Genomic DNA, 25,204 nt, shown 5'->3' on the forward strand with positions numbered 1-25,204 from the left:
GTATGTCGTGTGTTACCATAACATGACCTGCTTCCTTGCTGCTTATGATCCCTTGTCCCTGAATCCACTTTGGAGGGTGAAAGAAAAGCCTGTGCATCCCTTCACAGCCTGTCCCCCACAGGTGGGCTGTGCCGCGGTGGGAGAGGGCAGCGCTGCCCGAGCCGGTGCATTTGGCTGCCCTTGCTGGGGTACGGGTACGTGCCCATCCCCGGGGACACAGGGGGCTTTGCCAGCAGGCATCAGCCAGCAGCACCTCTGTTGCTGTGCTGGTGATGGGTGTCTGGGTGTTGCTGGCTGAAAGGAGTTGTGCTGGGGTGACTTTGGGGCAGCCAGGGTTTGCTGGCTTTCATCTGACCTCGTGCAGGGATGGAACGGACCCCGTAACGGGTTGGTATCCTGCCAGTTTAGGTATCTGCTGGCGTTTATTCCTAACCTACCCTCAGGGAGCCTCTCCCCTTCCTTCTGGATTCATCAGGTGCCATGGGATGCTTCCTTGCCCTGGAGAGTGCCAGAGCAGAGAGCTGTAAATAAAATGTCAAAAATTGCTGAGCAAACTGTGCCTAACCTAGCTATAACGTGAAAATGATGTTGGCTACTGTGCTTTTGGGTGTAAATTGAATTTCTGTCTCTTATTTGTGTTATTAGTACAACTTCAGCTCTAAGATGCTTGTGCAGCTTGGGCTCAGCCCTCGGGAGGAGGCTGGCAGTGCTGGTCTTGCAAAAAGTACGAAGTAGCAGCTCAGCCTTGCGAGTTTGGGTTTCCACCTCCTCCTTTGAGTTGAGGTGTAGAGGATTTGGGTTCAGCAGTTCCCCAGGGACTAGGAGTGGAGAGAAGGGGAGGACAGCTCAGAAGTCCGCTGCACTGGCACGTGCCTGCTTTTGATCGGCCGCCTGGTGCAGTGCTACCCCGAGGTACGGCAGGGGCGGGCGGCTGCTGGGCCAGACCAGGGAGTGGGGGGCTTTGCAGGGTGGGGACGGGGGTTCACCCGGCGGGTCATTCAAACCTCTGCTTTGGGCAGGAGCGAGGTACACGGTTGAAGGATGGGGCACTCCCCCCTCCCTCGTGGGTGTTTTCGGGAAGCAGTGTGTGGTGTCATCTGCCTTATCACTTATATGCGTCTCGAAACCTCAAGTCTGGTTTGTTATTCTAAGGAGAACCGATTGCTTTATGGCACTCTCCTGGGACTCACAGGCTATTTAAAGGTCAACTCTGCCTGGTTTGTGCTGCGGTGCCAGTGGAAACGTTGACCGTGGTGCTGTAAAATGGATTAATTTTTTTTTTTTTTAAATAGGGAGGAGGAAAACCTCCTGTCAAACGCATGCTGCGGACTGCTCCCAGTGCCGGCAGCAGCGTGGCACTGATGCTCTCACCTTCTTGGCAGGTGCATGGGATGAAGGGAGCCTGACGCTTGCTCGGAGAGGAGACCCTGGTCCCCGCGGAGCTGCCCACCATGAGCAGGGCAATGCTGGCTGGCAGGATGCAGCTGGAGAGCCGGAGCGTCTGTGTCTTCCTGCCCACCCGGGAGCAGCTCAGCCTCGTCGTCGGGGTGAGCTGGCCAGGAGGGAGGCTGGGAGGTCGCAGCGTTGTGGCTGTTGCTGCAGTTCAGTTTTGTTAGCTCCCATTGTTCTCCCAAAAGCCTGGTGCTGGTCTGCTGACTGAAAGGCTATCAGCCAGCTTAGGGTAACTGGTGCTCCATTTTCTAATTGGGCAGCTTCAACTAATTTGCAGAGTTCCTTAAAAGTCCTGGTTGTGTTTTTGGACTGGGGGTCTGCTCTTTTTCTGTTGTTATTCTTTTTTTTATTCTTTCTCAGTGTTTTTGTCACTAATAATAACGTAGCGATTTTTTATAAAATTGAACCTAAAATGCCTCAATGACTTAGCAAGCGTGCCCAACACATGAGCATTTCTCTGGCGTTTTAGCTGTTTCTGGTTTTGGTAGTCTGCAGATCTCTTCAAAGACTCTAAGGTAGAGTAAACAACCATTGAGGGGTTTTCTCCCTCCTTTGAATACTTGTAGACGAAAAAGCTAGAGGTAAGTCGCTTCATTTCTTTGATCGCTGCTTCAAATGCCTAAGTGTGTGCGCACGGGCGACAGCCTGGCGTGGCACAGTGTCCACCACCGCGCGGTGCCTCTTTGTGCAATGCTGGCTGCTCCTTGAACTTGTGAGAAACTGAGCTGACAGAGGCACTTCACATTCAGGCAACAAGCTAGCCTCAAAGGTAAGTGCTCTCTTGTGATCGTGTGCGTGCACTCACTTGTGGGCTGGGGAGGTTTTGCTTTGTTTTGGGGTTTTTCTTTCCCCTTCTGGGCTGGGGAGGGGGAGAAGCTGGTTGAGGGGAACTGTTATTTTAAGCACTTGATTAAAATGGTGGCTTTTGAAACTGTGCATGCTAATCTTCAAAATCCATGTAGGAATCTTCCTACCTGCTGTGCTCAAGTGTGGCATCGTTAACTGAAACAGCCACCTTGTTCCTTGGATGGAACAAGGCTTTTACAGCAAAATCTGGGGCACTCTGCTTCTAGGTCACTGGTTCAAACCCAGCCCATCTACTGCCCCAGAAGGCTTTTGCAATCTGCTGGCTTTTGTGCAAGCCACAAAATGATGATTTAATTAAGTTCTTGGTGGCAGGTGCACAGGCCTGGGTAATGGTCTGTTGCCACTGACCCTAAATCTCACCTTCTTATAGCTTTTATCAGGAAGGCTAAAGATCCAAGGTAGCAGAGCCTGCCCTGCCGCGGGGAGGGTGTGAATGGGCGTGTAGGAGGGCAGTGCGCTGCCAGGCCTGATGCCATCGCCGCTCCTCGCTGCACCCGTGCCTGAGCTGGACACACAGCTGTTCCTCCACCGCTGGGACACACTCCACCGTATTGTGTAGGCAGCGCTTAGACCATACGGGAAATGCTGGATACCTGCTGTTTATCATAAAATCATAGAATCATTTACTTTGGAAAAGACCCTTAAAATCGAGTCCAACCATAAACCTAGCACTGCAAAGTCCACCACTAAACCATATCCTTAAGTGCCACATTTGCTCGTCTTTTAAATACCTCCAGGGTATTTAATAAGCATAAGAAATGGTCTTTTGCATTGAGCGCTGGAAGGGATGGAGGGAAGGTACTGTGTCCCCTCCCATTCCTGCCTGCTGCCCCTCCAAAGAGTTGGGACACCTTGAGCATCACCACCTTGTCCCGCAGAGGGGTCCCCGCCACAGCACCCCTTGGTAGCCCTTTTAAAGACATTTTCCCTCCTCGCTTCTGCTTCCCCTTGCTTTGGCGGCTGAGGAGTTGGGAAAATACATACGTGGAGATGCCTGCATGTGAAAGGGAATAGCTGCCTGGGCCAAAACATGAGACCTCAATGCACAGTTGTGTCCTAATTGCATAGAGAGTGAAACATGACCTGTTACAGCTGGGCAGGTCACCAAACCCTGCTTTTCATTTGGCTTCTGTCTTTACCACAACACCCCTTCAAAAAACAACAAAAATAATGATTTCACAGCTGGAGAGATTTTTTTTTCTTAAAGGAACATCAAGGCAGTTTTCTAGTGATGTTGGTAGAACCCAAGTTTAATTAGCACAACCACACATGATACTTTGTGCAGTTATTAGAATAATAATGCCACTACTTAAGATTTCCAAAGCCTTTTAACCTCTTCAGTGTGAAATGCAAATACTAAACAAGTTTTCAGCTCAGTGAGGTGGGTAGGAATGGTTATCCTTCCAACAGAATAAATTATAGATCCTTCCTGAGATAAGCACAGTGTTTATGCAGGTAATTCCTTTCTCCACCTCCCATATAAAATTCCACCCTTTCAGATAAGAGTTTACCTGTATGTGTTTTATGTGGTCACATGGATTGAAGCCCACTCTTTAAAATGGATTTATCTTATGCCCTTCACAGATAGTGCTGTTGAAGAGAGAAGAGCAGGAACCATTTTAAAATCTCTTCCCCAATAGAATCATAGAATCATTTTGGTTGGAAAGGACCTTTAAGATCATTAGGTCCAACTGTTAACATAGCACTGCCAAGTCCACCACTAGCATCTCTTGATTAACTTTGATGTCCACCTTTCTGGATGTATAGATGAATTTGAGGGGTTGGTGAGGAGGAAAACTGTCTTCCCGGGACCAACTGCAAACATGAGGAGAAGCAGATCAGTGAGAACTAGTGGGTGCTGCAGCTCACCAGCCACCCCGAGGATGGCGAGGTGAAGTGGGAGGTTTCTGCTGGGGAGAACAAACCTCAGAGCAAAACAGTCTGCCTTGCTTCAGGCAGCCCCCATGGGGAGATGGAGTATGAGCATGCAGGAGCTTAAGCAGGCTGTGAGTGAGAATGGTGCAATTTAAGATTATATCAGTTGCACCAAAGGTCTTGGAGTGGTATCCAGTTTGATCCGTTTTGTTTATCTGCCAGCACTGTGGCTTATCTCCCTGATAGTTTTGAACCAGTTGATCAATATCGACTAGTTTTTATGACTAGGTTTCTGAAAACTTTCTGGGGCAGTAGCAGCTGAATAAAGGAGAGACCTATGCTACCGAAGGTTCGGCTGCCAATGAGGGGAGCAGGGCAGACAGCCATCCTGCCTGTGTTTGGGTAGTTCAGAAGCAGCCACAGCAGATATTGCTCCTTGCCTAGCTGCTGGAGAAAGGGTGGGAGCGTCAGCAGAAATTTTTGGAGGGGAAGAAGTCTGTTGAGGTCCTGTGTGTTGGTGAATGGCAAGCGTAGGTCTGACGTCTTTCAGTTGTTCTGTGAGCAGGAGAGCTGATGTTTTAAAGTGTATGGACCAAGAAAAATAGAGACAGGTAACCAATACGCATGAATATTTACACACAGAATGACCCTGGAGTAGCAGTTACCTTCTATAAACTTGCACTCGACTTCACTTTGGACTAAATTTCATGTGTAAAGAAGCCTTGAGTCTGACATGGGTCAAAGCTGAGTATCAGGGGAAGGAATGATTCATGGCGTGTCTGGGATGGAGCTTGGCACAGGAACCACACACAAAGGGAGGAAAGGCCAAAGAGAAATGAACAGATGAGAAATGCAAAGGGAAATGTTGATTGCTTTGAGCAGAGGGGAAGGCAGGAGGAGGGAACAACGATTACAAGTGTAATTGGTATTGCATAGCCTTGAAGGCTGGGAGTGGAACTTGATACAGAAGGGAAGTGCCAAAAGGAGAAAGGACAAGGTGGTAGCTCACATACCTGCTGTGCAAGAAATCTGATTAAATAGCTGCTTTAGAGCTGAGTGTCACAAAACATTGAAGTGCTCTGTTCCCTAGAACCAAGTATCTTAAAGCAGGTTTTTCTTCCCTTAGGTGTGAAAGCATGCCACTAACAAAATTCATCTGATCGTATAGCTTTTACATAGTCCTGTGCTTCCAGTGACTCTTGTGTGCATCTAACCATTCTGGATAGGGTTAGGTCACCTCTTCCTTAGTGAGTCCTTCCCAGGTAGGAGAACATGCTCAGAGCTTGCTTCCTTGAGAAAGGAGGCAGATCCGTGCCCAGCTTTCCCTTCCAACTGTGTGTTCTTGGCAGCTGAGCAAATACTGCATTTAGGTGTGAGACTGTAAGGGTGCAGTCTCACACGGAGACCCATAATAAGACCTAGATGTGGTTTTGGGTCTTATCAGAACTGTGCACTACCTCCTCCCCTCCGAAAGCACATACACGTACATGCGTGTGTGTATTGGTGTAGAGCAGGTTTCAAAGCTCCCAGTGAAGCAGCAGTGAGTGGCTGGCTAGTGATGCTTTGTCAAGTAGAAGAAAATGAGTACTTAAATGACCTCCTGTTTCCCATTGTGCATGTCTAGTGACATGGTACATACTGGGGCAGGGAGGGGAGCGCAGCCAGTTTCTGGGGAGCGTGGCACGCCTGCACTAAAAGGGTTTGAAGAATTATGGTGGCGATTAGTTTGATGGTGGTGATTAGTCTGTAGGAGAGTTTAGTAGTCAGCTTCTGCCCCATCATCTTTGCTGCTGGGAAGGTAGCACTGCACTGTCTGCCCTCAGGAAGACTGCTCCTGCTGCTGCTAATCTGCATCATCCAGCAGCAGCATTAGGAAATTCAGAGGTTCTGGCCCATTTCGCAGCTGCAGCTGGTAGCACCCAGGGCTGAGCTGAGCTTGTCTGTGTTGGTGGTGTTCTGCTCTCCCCAACCGCTCTTGCTCAAAGCTCCTTCCCCTATGCCTCTGAGGGCTGGGGGCTTGGGGAGGGGTTTGTTTGTGCCTATGGTTTTCTGTCTGTGATCCTGGGGTGGTGCGATGGGGCAGCGGGAAATGAGGCTATAGGTGGGGGGGCATTTAGTGGGGAATTTCCTGATCATAGTACACATCCAGGTCTGCACATGCAGGTAGCCAGAATCACGCTCTTGCTGGAGGAGCCTGTGCTCTGAGCAGCCCTGCTAGAGCAGTGCATTCATCAGCTGTGCTGCAGTGCCACGGTGCTCTCTTACCCTGTGCCGTGCTGGCAAATACTACCCAGGCGCTGGTCCCCTGTGGGAACGTATGCTGGCAGCTCTGTTTTCCCAGTGATTCCTCAGTGCACGCACAGCGTTATGGGGGGCAAGGGTACTGGGAGGTCTCAGTGTGGCATGGAAATGGGCAAGAGCTTATAGGCCATTGGTGAGAGCTTCACAAGATGAAGATGTTAATTGCTCTGTGACCAGAAGTCAGCAGGAGACAGGACAAGCTCTTCTGTGTGGGGTACAGAGCAACCTCGTCTCTAACCCACAAGCTATTTCTGCTCAAACCATGCAGTCTTGGGTTGGTTTGTATACTTTTGTTTTTAGTTCTCCTGGATGAAAGTTTTCTTTTTTGTTTTTTTTCTCTTAACCTCTCAAAAAAAGTTCTACAACAGAGTAGTATTTTCATTTCTGTGATTATAAACATGCTTACTGTAAGAGCACCTATAAATAGCCCGGTAGGTACTGCACAAAACTAGGGCTCTAGCAGTGCTCCAAATTCTTATACAAAGATGCCAATAGATAGGAAACTTTAAATTCATGTCTTACTGAGCTGAGCCACTTTGCACTGTGAAGGAGGGAGAATGACATGTTGATTATTGTTCTGTGATAATAGCAGTAATAATAATACTGAAAACAAAGTTTGTTCTGTGAGGTTTTTTTTGCTGTGGTACCCAAAAATGTATTGGCCAATGTAAAGAAGGAGAATTGCTCCATCCAGGTGTGTGAGCCATCTGTAATGCTGGATTGGTTGTTTCTTTCAGGTCAAAGCCACTGGACAGGAGCTCTTTCAGCAAGTTTGTGATTTAGTGAAGATTAAAGAGCCTCACTTCTTTGGCCTCAGCATTGTTAAAAGTAAGCAAACTCAATGCACAGAGCAAATGACTTGGCAAACATCCACAGACCCGCTTGTGTATTTACAGTGTGTGCATATATACACAGCGGCCATGCCTGCGGGGAATTTGATTGTAATAAGGTCACAAAGTATGTAGATTGTGCACAGGCTTCTCCGAGCTCTTTTGATCTTTGGTATGTGGGCAGACAAATTGGGAGAAGGGGGGGCTTTTGTTCTCCTCCTTTGTTCTTACATTCCACCTCTTTGTGGGTTTTTTTTTCTCTCCTGTAGCCAAAGTTGCTAGCCAACATATTTGTCACTGAATTCAAAACTGTCAGTAGTTGAACAGGAGGTGAATTTTAAAAGGACTTTGGGGCTGAAAGTGTTACTTATCTTCTGAAGTCACACGCAAAGAATGTGGCATCAGGGGGAGGAAACTCAAATGGTTTGAGGGGCTGAATGGTTATTTGGGGGACATTGGGTTTTGAAATATTGCATCGGAAATACAAAACTTCTTAGTTTGTGGGTTGAAGTCCAGTCTGCTTGGTCATACAGCTTAGTATTGACCAGGGAACAGTGTAAGATGATGCCTTAAAGGAGCAAACCGATATGAGGTATTACATTTCTTGGATGGTGTGTGCATTGGCATCCCACCCCCCCAGCTTAGTAATTAGAAATGGATCTGTTGTCCTCCTTATCCTGCCTCCCCACACTTCCAAAAGCATGGAAAGGACTTTTCTTCCCTCCAAAATTTTCCTCAAGTGTGTTATTATTTACTTCTGCAACTCGAGATATTGTTTCATTGAAGTGAGAGTAGCCTTTTATGAGTCCTTCTAAATAGTTTCTTTTGCCTCCTTATGACTATGTGGGATAAAATAGTTTCTTTTAAGTTTACTTGTCTCATTTCCTTTCTGCTCTCATCCTCTAAGAACTTTTGCGTTTCTTGAGCACAGCACTCAAACTAAGACTGAAGTAAGCTGTTGATCTCTCTGAGGTTTGTAGAGTCTCCAAAAAAAATTCCATCAATGTAACTAAACCGGTAGCTAACAAATATATGTGTGCTTAAACCAGCGCAGTTTTTTTTTTGTGTGAGGAAGACCTGAATGCTCTTAGCCTTTTTCACAAATCAATTGTATTCCTGTGAGTCCTCCACCCCGCTGCCTTTTTATAACACCAGTTTTTGCCTATTCCACTTGCAGGATGTCTTGGGTGAAATTGGAGCTCCTGTCCTCCCCCTAAGACAGGGCACTTTCATTCTCATTTTCTCTGAATTAGGTGCTCTTCTCCTGTTCTCCACATGTTTCTTTCACTTTTTTTCCCCTTCGTATCTTCCTTGTTTCATATTTTCTGTACCCTGCTTTTTCCTTCCCTCGCACCTTTTTACGGGGCAGTTTCCTTTACCCTGTCAAGCACAGGGGCTCTGGCCCCAAAATACCCTATTGTGGCAGATGCCTTTCAGCCTGTTGGAAATACAGTATAACTACCACCCCAGCCCAAAGAGCATAATAAAGCTGTGCTGACTAGACCTTAAAGTTTATTGCCCATAGCTTTAAACATAAAAAATCTTCTTGCTTCACAAAGGCGTTCTTCCTTTTTAGAGAAGCTAATTCTTCACAAAGCTCTTAGAAAAATGTCAAGGAAAAGAGTTGCAGGAGCCCAGTAGCCTGAATGAACCTTTTTTTTTCTTTTTTTTTTTTTTTGGAGTGTGTGTGTTTTGTTTTGTTTTCCTGACTGTTCCTCACTCCTGCTTGCTGTAGCTCTGTTTGTAAAGCTGCTTAATTGAAGGCTCTGCGTGCTCACCCTGGCACCTCCTGACAGTCATTTCCCTCTGCTACCCAGGCAGGTGTCAGGATTTTGGGTGAGGAGATTTATTTTTGTTTGTGCCTCTGTTTAAGAAACTGTTGGGACTGGGCAACAGAAAACTGTCAGCAGTGTTTCTCGGCCTGAATGGCCACAGCCACTGGGAAGGCTGCAGCCTGCTCTCTTCGAGAGGAAGCAAACCTGGTCTGTTATTGCTTTATCTGGTCCCTGCCTTTAGTCTATGAAAGTCCAGTAAGCTGCTGACTGGAGTCTTGTGCGGTGGGTTTTAGAGTTTTCTTAATTTTGTTTTTAAAATAGCTCCAGGTTTATTAATGTAGAGCTGTAGCAAAGGAAGTGTTTTTCTTTTCTGTTCCCCAACTTGATTTCCCACCCCCCTGTTTTGGTCAACAGACTGGTGATCATTTCCCTCACTGCCAGCGGTAAGTGAGGTCTTGCTTCTGTTGCAAATGTAGCACTCTCCATCTCTGGCATTTGGAAGTAGCCTTTGAGGCATTGCCTGCTTTTCAGGGATTTTTGGTTTTATGGCAAGCTATCATCTCAAGAAAGAGAAGCAGCCCGGTCAGGGGAAGCCTGAGTAAGTTTTGCATTGCCCAGGGTTGTCTTGTGGGTGCTTAAGTCAACTGCCTTGGCTGGGCAGCGAGTCCGTGTATGTCCTGCATAGGCTGCGAAGGGAAGGCATGGGGCTGGTCTGTGAGGCAAAGGCAGCTTAGATGTCCGAAAACTGGAGAGGAAGCCTCTGCGTTTCAGACCAAAGTATTCCTCTTCTGCGTCATGCTTTCACCTCTCTGTGCTGCAGCTCTAAGATGTCATTTTTTATGAAACAACTGCCCTGTTTTAATAAGGGTATATTTCCCAGTTTCTTAATGTTATTTATTTTTGTCAGTCTGATGCTGCCACATGCAAAACAAGATATTCTAATCCACCTGCATCTGTTACCTTGCTGCTAATTTGTCAACAAAACCCTGACTCTCAGCAGTTGCGAGAGAACGAAAATTAAAGGATTTCTACAGAACTGTAACCAATCACACTGGGTGGATTATCTGGATTAGGAGCCCATTTGACCTGCAGATGTTGTACAGATACACTAATGCTCAGCTGGTCTCATAGTAAGTATGCATGTGAGGGGGAGATGTTAGGGTCCTTAATCATAAACAGAATTTTAACCCCTAACTGTGGCAGAAATCAGAACAGCACCACAAAGCATCATGCAAACCATGAATGTTGTGAGATCTAAGCTGTAAATCTTGGAGCATGTCTTCCAGCATTCGTTGCCTGAATTCGTTGCCTTCAATTCTGACTGTTACAGATGCTGAGGGCAAGCTTCAGGATTTAAGGTAACAGTAATGGTGGCAGGACAGAATTTTTCACCCCTTTTGCTCTTGAGCTTTTTTTTATTCTCAAGATGAAAACCATTTCAACCAAGTGTATTTGGGGGGAAAAAAGCTTGCATCTATAAAAGTTGATCACTTTGAAAATTGCGTTCAGGAGTGTATATTAATGGGAGGCCACACTGGCACAAAGCTTGGAACATGTTGCTCTTCTAGTTTTGTCACAGATCATCAAGCAGGCTATACCTTGTGTGCTGCTGAAGTGCATTTTTTCCTTGTAGTTTGCTCAGTGAAAGACCCTGCAACCCTGCCAGGTTCACACTGGCTCCATAGGCTTCAGCAGCTGGGTCTTATATTGCAGCTCCTCCTGCAGGGTTAACCTTATCTTGTGACCTGCAGGAGGTTTCCCTCTTGTTATCAGAAAGCCTACGCAGTGACACAATTCAGTCTTCTAAAACAAAACTGATTGTCAGCAGACAAAGAACAGCCAGGCGTCCTTTGTTGTTATAACCCAGATCTTTCTGATCTTAAATCTTGGGCTTCTCCTTTCTAGGAGCAAACCTTGCTTGACCCAAGCAGATGGAAGCCTTCGACTGGGAAGGAGCAAGCCTGCAGCTCCTACACCTTGCCACTGTCTCTCTATGTCCTCTTATCAATTTGTCAGGCTGGCTTTCTACCAAAACCAAATCCCTTTGCTTCAGCTCCCCTGCCTCAAGGATCATCCTTCAGTTATTACAACTATGGCTGTTCACCTTGCCAGACCCATGCCTCCCAGCGCACGCTTAGCAAGGAGCTTGGTGGTTAACTCTGCCAAGGCCACTCTGTCTCCAGTTAACTCTTCTGCATCTGTGTATCCTCCAGTACTGAAGTTCATGGACGGCATATGCTACCATGTTATCTCTATAGTATGTGGGTATCTATTGTAACAAAGGGTCTCTTAAGAAGACAGATGACAAGAGAAGTTCTCCAAAGTACCCTCTGATGATTTCTTCTCCCCAGTTGTTCCCCACTATCCCTTCTTCTGCCTCTCCTCTCTTAAATCTGCTTGGATAGTTGCATCTCCCTTATGAATTTCTTCTGTATTCTAACCTAAAATATAGCTCTATTATAATGACTTTGATACCTCAAATGAGTTAAATGCAATGTAAGAAAAACATGTGCAGAAATGTGCCACCTAGAGGGAATTGCAGGGGTTCAGGTGTTCAAAAAGTATACAATATTCCTTGGAAGTACTTGCATGGTCTCTTCCTAGGAAGGCATTTTTTTTTGCCTGTACCTTCTGTCAGTTGTTTCTCCTTCAGCATCAGTACAACATCCAGCCAAGTGCTCCCCTGCCTGAGAATTGCAAGGGGTTTGTTTGCTACTGGATGAGCAGTGCTGGAAATGGTTCTGCAGCTCTTCTTGTGCAGAAGAATCCCCTGTGACACTGCCAAAAGTCCAAAGATCTCTGCCTGGGCTTGCCTTGTTGCTAACTGTAAGATGCCAACATAAAATTCCTGCAGTACTTATCCATCGTCAGGAATGACTGAGCCTTTATCTCAGTCTTCAGACCTCAACAGTTCCTAGTAGCCATGTGACCTTGGGCTTCTTGATATTGCCTCCTTTCATTTTTCCCTCCATATACCTTCTGTCCATCCCAGGTAAAGCGATCTCAGCCAGGACCTCCCTTGCTTTACTCCCAGCCTCTGTTGTGGTTCTTCCCTTCTTCACTTGGGATATGTGTACTTTCCAGCTAAAGCTGAAAACACAAGGTTGCCCCAAACCAAGTTCTTCTAGACCCCTTAGTAAACTAATCAACCAGGTACTGAAAAGTGGACGAGGTTTCTTTCTGTTGGCTTGAAAGGTAACACCAGGAGCATCAAGAAGTTATATAGAGGTGGTGGGAGCAGATGCCACATGTATAGTGATGTTCCCAGGCCACCAGCACTTGGAGGCTTGGGGAGCTCCACATGCAAAAGGAGTGTGTACCTGGCTCTTCTTCAATAAACAAACAAAAAAATCCATGCTGGCATTCAGGGAAGCTAAACAGGTTATATGAGGTCTACAGCTTGTGTTGTGAGGTATTTTTGAGCGCTGGGTTTTTTTAAGCTTCAGCTCTCCTCTAGCCCCAGCATCCCTCTGTTCTGCTCCCAGTCTCTTTCCTGTTGCCTCTCAAGGAAAACAGTGGTGTTGCTACGAGGCTTCTTGCAGCATCTAGGAGAAGTTAAGCGCTATAGACAAGGATATTTTTTTTTTTCCTCTTCTCCCTACAGCAGAAAATGCTTGCTATGTGGAAGTTTGGCTTTGCACTAATTCATATTTTATTTGAATCCTAATCTTCTGGACTTCTAAATAGTTATAGTATTAAAATATACTTGACTCAACCAAAGGAGTTAATGGGATGCTCCTGGCTGCCAATGGGGCCTGACCTCTGCCTCTTGGTAGGACAGGACTTACCTCTGTGGAATTTCCCAGTGCTCCTAGCCCAAAATGGGCACAGGAGAAGAACAGGTTATTGGTGTTCACCATTACTTACCTTTTCTGCAGGGAACTTACCTTGCATAAAAAATGAAATCGGGAGGCACTGGCTAATGCCAAATAATGGCTTTTAGAATAACAAGGACTCAGAACTGATTTGACCCTGTATTACAGCCATAATTCTCTCTTCCCGTTTTCCCTGCAGCGTAAATAATGCCTATTGTAAATCTGCATCACTCACTAGAACTGTGTCACTTTTTCCGACTGGAGACCTGGCCCATTATTTTTTTGCAACAACGCGTGTCCCATATTTGCTTAAATATGTAAATGTGCTAAGCTAATTTTGCAGAGTAGGAGCGCTTGAATGCTTACATTTCTGGTGAATGCTTAATTTGAAGTGAGATTTTTACCGCATAAAATTTCCATTTCATTTGAGGGCTCTTAAAAGCTGAAATTGGGAGAAATGTGTAAATTGCGTTACTGCAAACTAGCTGGCTGTCCAAATGGGTTTCTTGGGATTGCAGTGCAGTGGTGTGTTGTGCCAGGTCTGGTATATGTACACACATACATGAAGGAACCTTTTAACAAAAGCTGATATATTTTTCAGCTCTGACAGCGCTGAGATGAGATTCATGAACTCAGTGTCAGTAGCTGCAGGTGTATGGGTATATATTTGCATTTGTGTGTGCTTCTAAGCCAGCTTCTCAGCTGAGACCAATGAAGCAATGACAGTTTGTACCTCTTGGGTATCCAGCCCTGTTTGAATCCACAGATCGGACACGTTCTTCCCTGGAAAGGGGGCCATCTGTGCATTTCTATGCTGTTCTTTACAGCACTGCTCTGAGGTGCTGCAATTTGATGCCTTCATCTCTGTTATAGATGCTTGTTTTCAAACCAGAGACACTTTTAGCATCTGGCAAAAGATCTCTAAGTTTCACCACTAATCCAGTTTAAGGAAAAAAAAAACAAAACCCACAACCCACGTAGGGCTGGGGAGGGAAATACCTGTTTGTTTTTGTAGATGGAGGCTTACACTGCAGGTTGACATTCCAGCAATATTAACTTCATTAAGGCAGGAATGCGGCGCTGCATTCTTGCACGGGAGGGAGGACAGGGAGGATGCTGGGCTGGGCTAGGGAGGAGCAGGACCCCCAGGGAGAGCTGATACATCAGGGTGTCCTCCTCCTTCAGCCTAGCTTATTCTTGGGGTTTATGTGCACCTCTCAGGAGGCATGGTAATGACCTGGAGTCCTCCATCTGGGCCCTCCCAGAGTCATCTCTCTAACCTAATTAACATGACAGAGGTAAATAGAGGTGGTGGGGTGTGGGTAACATGGCTTTACTATGGTGGAATTGCTCTGTCATCCTTTTCCCCTTTCTGTCCCAGTATCCGTGTGCGATGGGATGGCTCAGGGTATATCACCGTGCTTGCTGTTGCCATCTTTCCCTCGTGGCTGAGGAATAATTCACATATTTCCCTAAAGACCTCTGGGCACAGGATCATTTGTGAGCAAGAAGGGAAAACTGACCCCACAGCTTGTTACAGCTGTGCAGGTTCCCTACTCTCTTTACAAGATGGCAGCTAAACACCGTGGTGCTGGCAGAACTGATACAGGCTTTACGCAGCATTGCTGTGCCATTGGGAGCAGCCCCAGTCCCGCTGTGGGAGCCCGCAGTGGAGCGAGCGCCGTGCGCTGGGACTGCTGAGGCCCAGGGGGGGCCTGGGTGCCGTGCTCGTGTTATCCCACTACTGTCGCTTGCTGTGCAATTGCTTCCTAAATCATCTTTTACTTACTTTTTAAGGAAAGCTTTACAGAGAGACGCTTATCAGCTTGGCAGCTGATAAGGGACAGAGACAAGTTCAAGAGATGGACCAAACCCATCTCACTGACTAGGACTTCTATCAACCTTTTCAAGGCAGCATTATCTGATCTTAATGGACTTAGAGAAGCAAGGGCTGGGGCCAGTACAGCCCTCCAGCCACTCTATCTTACAGGCATAAGCAGAGGCAGGTACAAGATGCAGTCTCTGTGATGCTAAAACCTCTTCCTCTCCTTGTCAAAATGGCAAAGCAACTTCTATAGCACCTTGTGTGCTATAGCACTTAAATTCCCTCCACTAAAATTCTCAGGATTTCTGTACAGCAATTTCAACAGTGCTGTTAAGTTCTGTGTTGTATATGTATGTGACACGTCAAGCAATGTGTTAAACAGAAGTGTAATTATATTAAAATTACAGCTGCAATCAGTACAACGCAGGAAAGACCATAGAGATAGAAACAGGACTTTCTGGGGAATTGTCCTCTTTATTTGTGTCCAGTGTTACTGCTATTTTACACAAGGCTTCCTGTTAGTGTGGTGTGTGGACCAATTCTGACTAGCACCAGGTGTGGTTTCTCTCACTTGAGGTGGGAGCTGAAGGAGGTGGTGATAGGGGGTTGGTTTGCTTGCTTGTTTTTTAAAAGCTTGCAAAGGAAGTATTTGCTGTATCTGCCACTGTAAGGAATTGGAATGCTCTGGGAGGATGGCTGCGAGGTAGCTCAGAGCCCCCTTGAATACCTGCTGTAACGCTGGCCTCTGCCAGTCCTTCATCTGCTGTACAGACACAAATGCAAGCTCTCATTTGGTTGTAAATCTCCATTAGAAAAAATTCATCTCTATTCTCCCCTTCTTTTTTTTGTTTGACATCAGAAAGCAAAAGCCAAAGCTTGGAAGTCCAGGCTGGTCTTCAGGGGCAGAAGGTTGTTTGTGAAGGGTTCTTTTTTCTTTTTTTTTTTTTTCTTTTTTCCCTTTTTTGCCCTGTTCCTTTCATGTCTAAGGAACAAGCTCTTCAACTTGGCACTTATGTCACCTTTCAAAACACTTTCCTGGGCAAGACCAAAGAGTAGAGGGACTGGTCAGGTGAATGTGCTCAGCTGGTGTTGCCACTGAAGCCTGAAACACCCATGAGGTCTTTTTTTAAGAGACTTGAGAAGACTCAGGGGAAAATCTTTCACTAGCTGAGCTGTTTGGATTTGATAATTGGTAAGCAGTGTTACAAAACATTGGCTTTGAAAGCAGCACAGAGCTCTTTCAAGACGATGTGCTGTTCAGGCTGTCTCTTGTTCACCGTAACCTGGGCAGAGAGCAAGTCCTGGTCCTTTGAGGCACGCCAGGTTTCCCTTCCTTTCATTCATCTTCTTGCACTATGAAAGAAGCTGGGTGTGAGCAGGAGACGCCAGACCTTCCAAGGTGGGCACTTGTGTTTGTTCCTCTTCCTTCTCACCATTTCAGAGGATCTCATTCATATGTAGAGGATTAAACCTGTCAAATACCTGACTCTGTCCACTTGCTTATGCCACATTGGACCATGGTGCTACATGGTGGCAGAGTGGAAGTTTGGGTAGGGCTTTCTTGTTTAATAATAATAAAAAACTAAATCTGCTAAACTGACAGTGCAATTAGCTTGATAAGATGATATTTCCTTTCTGTAAGTGGCTTCTTGCTTATAAAGCAAGAATTCTGCATTTCTGGCTAAGGTGTTTGGGAAACTTGAGCTCAGCATCTCTTGAATCAAGGCGTAGCTGACCTTCCTTCCATACTGTCTGGAGTAGCATATGTACTTAAGAGACTTGGTGCCCTCTCTTTTCCCTGCCCTATCTGTTCCCTGCCCTACCTATTCCCTGATCAGCTTTGTTTTAAAGTGTGTTGCCTGGAAACAACTTGTATAGTCTTCTAAGTTTTTCATGAATAAGAATTTCTAATTCTTTAACATTAAGTGCTTTTTCCTCTTGTCTTTCAGATAATGAATATGTTTTTATAGACCTGGAGCAGAAGCTTAGCAAATACTTCTCAAAGGAATGGAAGAAAGAGACCACTAAAGTAAGACAGACATTTAATTTCAGAGGCTACTGCTTTGGTATTGGACTACACAGCAAAATTAAAGTTCTTAAACTAAGGTCCATAAAGTATTTCTTGAAGATGGTCTGCAGAATGCTGTTCAGTAGCAAGATGCTGTGACTTGTACATGGCTGTACAATTAATTAAAAGAGCTAAATAGCCCCTTACACAACTTTACCTGTGCAATAGTAGCCACGTGGTTGCTGCTTAGCTGCTACAGGAGTGGAGAAGGGCAGTTGGTCGTGAGGAGTGAGCCCGTGAGGAGTCTGGAGAGCTCATTGTTATCCTTAAGCAGAACAGCCTAAAATGACCTTTTGTGACTTGAACCTGATGTGAGGGAGAGCGCTGGAGCTGTAACTCTTCCAGAGTACATGCAAAAAGACAGTGGAGCAAGAGGAAGGATATTTTGTTCGAGGAGAGTCTTAGTTCTTTCAGGCTAGCCAGCCCTGTCAAGGGAGGGAAAAGCTACATGAAATAAAGATGAGCCTGTGTAATTGTTTTGTGCTGGTCATTCAGACATGATAATGCCTGTTTGTGTGTGTCATTATTAGAGGAGCTGCAGTCTAGAACAAAGTGTAGTATGCAATTACATTCATATATCTTAACTAGCTCATTATGACTTTTTCCACCTTCCTTAAGGGTTTTCTTTTGCAGAGTAGGCACGCTTGCCGTTTCTGCTGCTTAGAGAAGTTTGCAGATGACTAGTGAGGTTCGGGGATCTCTTATCCCATACTGCTTCTCCCGAACAAGTGAGGGTTACTTCAAAGACAGCCACCAGTCGTGTGGAGGGCTGGCTGTCCAGCCAGTGAGGGTTTCCCAAGGCAAGTGTTTCTGGTCGCTTCAGTATGGAGTATGCTTTGTGGTTGCTTTGAGGCTGGATTCTTGCAACACTTTTTAAGTCAGGATAAGTGTCTGTACTGAAGTCTGAGAGGAATTAGGCTATCGGACTGGGTTAGCAGACAGGGGTTTAATTCCTATGAAGAGGTTTCAGGTGGAAAGCCTAGTCCAGCTGATAAAATAGGGTGACTATGAACAAGTTCCAGAAATAAAATGTAAATATTTGCATGCTGATCAAGAAGTTGCTCACTGCATCAGATGTGCACAGCATGCCATGTACCTTGTCCCAGTGAGATGCGTCTGACCAGCAAAGCCTTGGAACTGCACATGTGAGCAAAGTTACTTGTATGAGCATTAAAGAAGGGAATGGCAAAGTAGGAAAGATGAGATAATGAGTTAGTAAGATAAGACGTTCCTTTTTTTTTCCCCCATTTCTTTTTTTTTTTTTTTCTTTTTTTCTCCTGTTTAAACAAGCCTGTAAGTCTGCAAGGTAGGCTGTAGTTAAAACAACAACAGGACTCTTGCTGGCTTTCTTATAACAGACATCTTCAGTCTGAAGCAGACATCAATGTCTCCTTTTGGTCTGTAGCTGCAGGAAGGTGTGAATAACTAAACATTAGCCCTGCCAAACAAACGGCGAGGAGTTAATATCAGGCTGGTGCGCCTCAGCCTCGGGCAGCAAATGCTGAACGCAGCAGCAGCGCGTGTGTCCCTGCTGAGTGATGTGGTGCGGCACAGAGATAGCTGCTTACTCCAAGGAGTGCCCTGGAAACGCCGCAGCAGTGCCATCGTGGCACGCTGCCCTGCCGCTTTGCCTGCTGCTTCGAGGGAGGCTGTGTTAAACCTGCTGTGCTCAGCGCTGATGTGTCTGCGGTGCTGCCAGGTGCTGAGCTGGGTAACTCTGGGCCAGGCTGGGCATCACCAGGCTATGCTGCAACTCTTTTATACCTGCTTATTCCCCTCCATCCCAAATCTTCTGCCCTGCCTAGGTTGTTTTGCCATTCAGCCTGTCTAAATGTTTTATGATGCTTCATTGTTGTGAGCTTCCAGGACAGTCAGATCCCCCTCAAAAGTTGCCAAAAGCTAAGAGTAGAAAATGAAAAGCAGTATGGGGAGCAAGCTTGGGAGAAGAGAATATTACCAGACGGGGTAACAGGAATTTTGGATGCTGAACATTATTTAAAATGTCTTCTGTCTCTGCTCTAGGGAACAGAGAAATTCAGCCCTCCTTTTGTTGCGTTCTTTAGAGTACAATACTACGTAGAAAATGGAAGAGTAATAAGGTAAGTTCCCTTCTGTGGTAGTTACTGTGTTTTGAATTATTCATTGTGTTCTTAAAAGGGAAGAAAAATAATGTTTCTTCATTAAGCTCATCTCTGTGACCTCACAGAAATAAGCTTAAAAAATCCACTTGATTTTTTTAAAAAGACCTTCACAGACTTCCTCACCCAGCCATGAACGTTTTCCCCTAGAATTACACTCGTTATCCTAGGAAAATTGTGACTGCTTTTCCATGTGTGTTTAGAGAGCAGGTTGAATGGTGACAGTATCAAAATACGTTTAACACTCTTGCTTGCATCTTTTGGTTGCATGAAAAGCATCAGATGAATATACCAAAAAAGCTATTTATACTCCAGAGCACATGCTAATAATTTTGTATCTGTTTTTTGTATCTGAGCGGTGCTCTGTGCAGTCTACTCCTGGAAATGGACTTTTGTAAATGGACAAAAGAAATTACTTCATAAGTTAGACAGTTTTGCATTTGTAGTCCATTCACATGGAATATGGGCTGCACTCAAAACACCACCACCCTCACCCATGGTACAGAACAAAGGATGAGGTAGTTAAAAATGAACAACTGACAGAGTTAATTTGCATCAGCACTTCTGGTGTGGCTGTGACCCTGGGGCAAGCCAAGAGCTGGGATCATTTGGGTGGATTAAAATCTTTACCAAATTTTTGGCATTTGTTCTTGTCTTGAACAAAGCCTGATGGTGTTTTGTTTTTCTCTCTCCATAGTCTTTCATTTTGAATACAGGGGAGTCTTTCTTATGAAGTCTGTTTGGCTGTTAAGTGTTTTTTATTTAGTTTTGCTTTTAGGTACAGAGGGAGATTGCATATCATTCTACCACCCCAAAGGTGCATATCCTTTAGCGTCACAAGCACCTTTCTCTTGCACTAGTAATTTAATTGGAGAGGTTTGTGGAGCCACGCAGAGGTAGTTACACGGCCCCTTCAAACTATACACACACACTTTTACAAGCAAACTGTAGTGTCCAGCACCTCATCTATACATACATGTCAGCAGCTTGCTTCCCGTGAGTTCTTACAGCGGGGGTGTGTTGGGTTATCAGTGCTGCGCGATAGTTATGCCCTATCAGACTATCCCTGTTTAGCAGCTTGAGGAGGAAGACCAAAACAAGCCCAAGGCTCCTGTGTCTTTTGATCTACCTTTCAGGGAATTAGCTGTTGAAAAGTACCTTGAGCCTAAGGCAAGGTGAAATGAAAAAGCAGTGCCAGGTTTAGAGGGGAAAGGAGGACAGGTGTGCAAGAAACAGGGCTGGGATTCAAGGGAGTTGGCTCTCCTGACTGCTACAGGCTTTCCAGAGAAACAGAAGTGCTTCATGTAGTTAGTCTCCAAACCAGGTGTGACATGATTTTTCTTTCATCTACCTTCTGCCCGCCCTAACTTCTTTGATACCATGCTCCTCGAGATAGAAGCTACCATTTCCCATGTTTGTACAACATTTAGTGGGAGAAGACCTTGATCTTGACTTGGTGCTCCCTACACACACGTAACTGTGTCAGGGTGGCATTGGCACACATCAGGGATGTCAAAGTTTAATCCCTCCTCTCAGAAGGAAGATGTGTTTGAGGGGCTTTATCTGAGCCTGAGCTTTCTTTTCGTCTTCAAGTAAATTAGCCTTTGTGTCTTGCAGTGATAAGGTGGCACGGCAGCTCTACTACTGCCATCTCAAAGAACAAGTACTTATGTCTCGGTGCAACCACAAAGAAGAAATCTACTTCCTGCTGGCTGCCTACAGCTTACAGGCAGACTTGGGCAACTACAGGGAGAAGGTCCATGCTGGCAAATATTTTGAACCTCAGGCTTATTTCCCGCAATGGGTAAGTTTCAGAGGATCTTTCTGTCAACAGATTGCACACACAGCAGGAGCTATGCCATGGTGGTACCTAACTGCAGACATGCAACTTCCCCAACTCCCACTGCAATGATCAGGCAGAGTGGCAGAGCATCACCCTGAATTTCCCTCAGAAGGTATCTCCTCTTTTTCCACTGGATGTAGGTTCCTGTTCTTCCTGGCCTCACTCATCATCACCCTTCCTTGGTGAGGGAATGTGTTGGTGTCAAATGAATAACTCCCGACAGTGCAGCTGTCTTGGTTTATTTCTTCTGTGGCTTAAAGGGTTGCATGTTTGCAGTGGTACATCAGCAAGATCTGCACAACCTAATCTCTACAGAAAACCTCAGGGCTGTAAAGCCAAGTCCATTGCCCTTTGTTCCTGTATCTGTAATGCTTACCCCTGGGATGGATAGACCCAAACCGTAAGGGGCAGTACTGCTCTGCAGTGCCTCTGGTGCTTGCTTTGTCATTAATCTCTGGCTCAACTGCAGTAAGGCAAAAGGGAAGGGCCTGGAAATGGGTTTGCATGTTCGTTTATAAGCATGTGCACATGGGCTTGTGCCCTTCAAGACTTACAGACAGCTTAGAAAGCCAAGAGCTGGTATAGTTGTCAAATGAAGGCAAATTAGCTAAGACTCTGGCAGAGCTGGTTACCTGCAGACAGTTCTCCTCTTGTAGTGAGATGTCAAGAAAACTGTTAATAAACACTTTAGTGTCCGTAAAAATAGAAAGGGAAGCTAGCTTTGCTACAGACACATCACTGTAATGTCTGATGACGTCTGCTGGAGCAGGATGTTCCCTGGGACCTGGACATACCCTCCTCTGCAACCTGATTTAGTTCTGGAGCCCCCTTCTCCACTATGACAGTGGATTTTAGCCTGGCTCACGCCTTGGAATAGGTGTCGAAAAGCCCAGATGCCTCTGGTAGCTGGCTGCTTGTCCCCAGGCAAGTCGCATCTCCCCTGAAAGGTGGCACAGTCCCTTGCTTTGGGGAGAAGGTTCAGAGCAGTGACAGGGGTTGAGTCGGGAGGTAAGGCTGGTGGAGCCTCCTTTATGCATGAGTCCCAGCCTGCCTGCCTTGCTGTGCAGAAATGCACCTTTCTCCCAGACAACAGGCCGTCATCCCGTGCCGTTCCTTGCTGCCGGGTGCCTGGCTGGAGGTAGCTAACAAAGGGCTGGAAAAGGTGGGTCTCGTGTGCCGTTTCTGGGGCAGTTAAGTCTTATCACAGACTATTGCTCATCTGGCAAACATTGCAAAGGCCAAGGCAAAGCCTGGCTCACCTGTGCTGAGCCACAACCCCAAGCAAGTATGTGGGTGATTTATTACATCATTACAAAGAACAAAATCTGGCAGGCATGGGGACGCTTCTCTCCCTGCCCCCAGGCTCCTGTGGGGAGATACTGAGCGATCTCCTCCTCCAACGCAATCTCTTCCTCCAACACGTGCTTGAGATCATTTGGCCAAGGGCTGCCCCAAGCCTTGCGCTAGTGAGGAGAGGCAGTGCTGCCCCGGGGTGATCAACCTGGCTTTGAACTGTGGAGCTGGCTTGTCTCTTTCTGCTGATGTTGGGCAGCTGATGGCATTGATGTTGTCCTCCACTGAGCCCAGCCTTTCCTCGTGGGAGGGCAACTAAGCTGGCAAGGCACGCAGAGGAGGGCAGAGGTGTTACCGAACAGAGTAAACAAGGGGCTTAATGTAAAATGGAAGTGGGAACTGGGTGATGATGGGGTCTGGTTGTTTTGAGCCAGGGCAGGTTGTTCCTGGCAGGATGTTCTCAGGTGCCTGGTGGGATCTAGTTTTAAATGCCCCCAATGGTAGGGGATTTTGTGAAGTGAATTCAGCCAACACTCCTCTTACCTGTCACTGCTGCTTGCAGCCTGGAAGGGGCCAGTCTGCCCTGTAGCCTTGTATGGAGAGGGTACGTGGGAAAGCATGGGAACTGGGCACTTGCAGGGCAAGAGCAAAAGGCCCAGTGCAGGTTTTTCTACTGCTTAGCAAGCCACATGCCTGCCAACCACTCCTGACAGATAAAAAATACCTTGAGATAGTGTTATCCGCTTCTTTGAGGATGGAAATGCTAAATAAGCCAAATGTGTAGTTTCTGATCTTAAAAGGACCACCTAGCATTTCTGCAGTGTTTGGAGATGTTGCTGTTGATTGTGTTGGCATGCAGAGCAGTATTTGTTATCTGCCCATAAGCATTTATGGATGCCAAGAGTTAGGAAAACTAATTCTAGTACTTAAAAATGAAAAGAGCTGACACAACCTCTGTAGTCTTGGCCTGTTAAGATTTTGGAGGATCTGTTTGGAGACAATGGAGACATTGGTATCATCTGGGCTGCTTTAAATGCTTATCCTCCAGGGAGGTAGAGGTGAATGTGGACTAACATCTTGAGGGACTGTATGAACCTCCTCCACCTCCAGTCTCTGCTTTGCTGTTGATCACAGCTGCCTCCCGTGGGGATCGCCGAAGAGCTGCTGACCTGTTTGTTTTCCTTGTGATTTAGATAATTGCGAAGAGGGGGAGCGACTACATCTTGAAACATGCCCCAGAGATGCACCGAGAACAGCAAGGGCTGAGCGCTAAGGAAGCAGTGCTGAAGTTCATTAAGGAGTCCTGCCTGCTGGAAGATGTGCCTGTCCACTTCTACAGGCTGCAGAAGGTTAAACAATGAGCTGCTTATTTTGAACTTCTCTCCCATCATTAATTGGGTGCACCATTGCATTTTTCACTTTCTGTCCATTTGAGGGACGGTTGCCTCTGATGCAGAGAGGCCAAACAAGTCTAAAATGTTCAGCCAATGAGGCCTATCCCCACAAACAAATCTGTTGCCAATATACAGGTATAGCTGGAATCTAGTTTCGTTCCTCGGCCAAGAAACTGGCCACAGGAATGGCAAAACTTAATTTTTGTCCCCGCCTGTCAGTAAACTCGCACCAGGGAAATCACTGAGAAGCCTTTTTTTTTTTGTTGCAGTCCCTTGAAATGGTGACAAGAGGTCAGTCAGCTTTCACACAAATGCCATGTAATAACAAAGGTGACACTGAGTCATTCTGACTTTCTTACCCCCCTCCCCTTCCAACTCTGTCAGAGTGGTTGGTGTTTTTTCATCTGTATGTCAGTTTTTGGATTCCTGGATTGTTGCTTCTCACTGAGTCTTAGACTTCTTGCCCAAGCCTGTATAAACAGAATGTGCTTGATTTGCACATGCTAGGAGAGTTTAGGTCTAGAAATAGGACTAAAGAGAAGTTTTCTGTTCCGCTTAGGTGAGTGAAACCTGCTTATGCAATTAGGAGTGGCTTGGACCTTTTTTCCCAAATGGAGATACTCCACTTTGTCAGACTCATAATTAAACTTCTTGGTTGTTTGTGCTTAGTGGGAATTACATCTGGGAAGTATCTGTGTCCTTTGACCAGATCTAGCAGCTCTATAGTTACTGGAGAAACATGCATTTTCTGGAGGAAATAAGTTCCAGTTTGGTCTGTAGTCAAGGCTTAGTTTCAGTTCCTCTCAAACTATAGATGCTCCCCCTACCTGTCCTCTGTCCTCTCTGTTTTGATTCTAACACTGTTAATGATGCAGTCATAAGACGGTTGGTTACACTTGAATGCCATAAGAAATCCAGCTGGCAGGACATGATACAATTTATATCCGAAAGCACCAGGGCTGTGAAATTGGTTGCTCTTAATATCCAAATTCCTGTCTGACTTGAACTTATATTTTATGCATTGCTAACTCCTTCATGTGTTGTTTGACCCATAATGTGTTCTTCTTCCTGCTGCATGACAGTTATCCATGATGAGATATCCTCCTCCTAGGTGACACCTGGGTCACAAAGCTCCTGATCGAGTGCATGGGGTGCCAGGTGAAGGTGTCAGTGTGCTGGCTGCCCTACGACTTCAAAAGCAGTCACTTTTTCTTACACCCTCCTCATGGCTGCTACTGAGGTTGGGAACTCTGAAAGAAAACACAGCACTGAGCCCCATATCTCTCCTCCAGACCAATACTGATTTAAGAGGCAGAGATTTCTGCCCCTTAAGAGGCAGAAAGCATTTCTTAGTGACTTTAAACTGGAGATATGGATGGTACCAGGGGCAAAGGGTGAGGTAATGTGATGGCATAAGGCTTGCATCTTGACAAGCCAGGTGAGGAGAGAAAGTTTTGATGTAAAGTTTGAGCTCTGTGAGCCTATAAATTTTTACCCCAAAATTTTGTTCCTCCTGGCAAGAAAAGTATGTGTCCCCCTCCCTAACTCCGCCATGCCAGGAGAGTCTGAAAGAACTAGTTTATGATATTTTTTGGTCTTCAAGCAAAGGACTCTTGTTAGAGACCGCGTATGTCATACCAAGGTACAGATGAGGAAAAACAAGGCAGTATTCCAACCCAGCCACAAACATTTAAAACTACCTGCTCCCAACACAGAGATCAGATGGTG

General features: G+C 46.0%; 1 protein-coding gene across 1 annotated transcript in view; it reads left to right on the forward strand.

The window, feature by feature from the left end:
- The first annotated feature begins 1,451 nt into the window (after positions 1-1,451).
- FRMD1 (FERM domain containing 1) overlaps positions 1,452-25,204 on the forward strand; it is a 30,534-nt gene continuing 6,781 nt past the window's right edge. The window contains exons 1-6 of the mRNA XM_068409435.1: positions 1,452-1,547; positions 7,233-7,323; positions 16,690-16,769; positions 18,831-18,907; positions 20,564-20,750; positions 23,276-23,431. Of these exons, the coding sequence (XP_068265536.1) occupies positions 1,452-1,547; positions 7,233-7,323; positions 16,690-16,769; positions 18,831-18,907; positions 20,564-20,750; positions 23,276-23,431 (687 nt within the window). The remainder of the gene's footprint in view (positions 1,548-7,232; positions 7,324-16,689; positions 16,770-18,830; positions 18,908-20,563; positions 20,751-23,275; positions 23,432-25,204) is intronic.

Source organism: Nyctibius grandis, chromosome 1, assembly GCF_013368605.1.
Source record: "Nyctibius grandis isolate bNycGra1 chromosome 1, bNycGra1.pri, whole genome shotgun sequence".
NCBI lineage: Eukaryota > Metazoa > Chordata > Aves > Nyctibiiformes > Nyctibiidae > Nyctibius > Nyctibius grandis.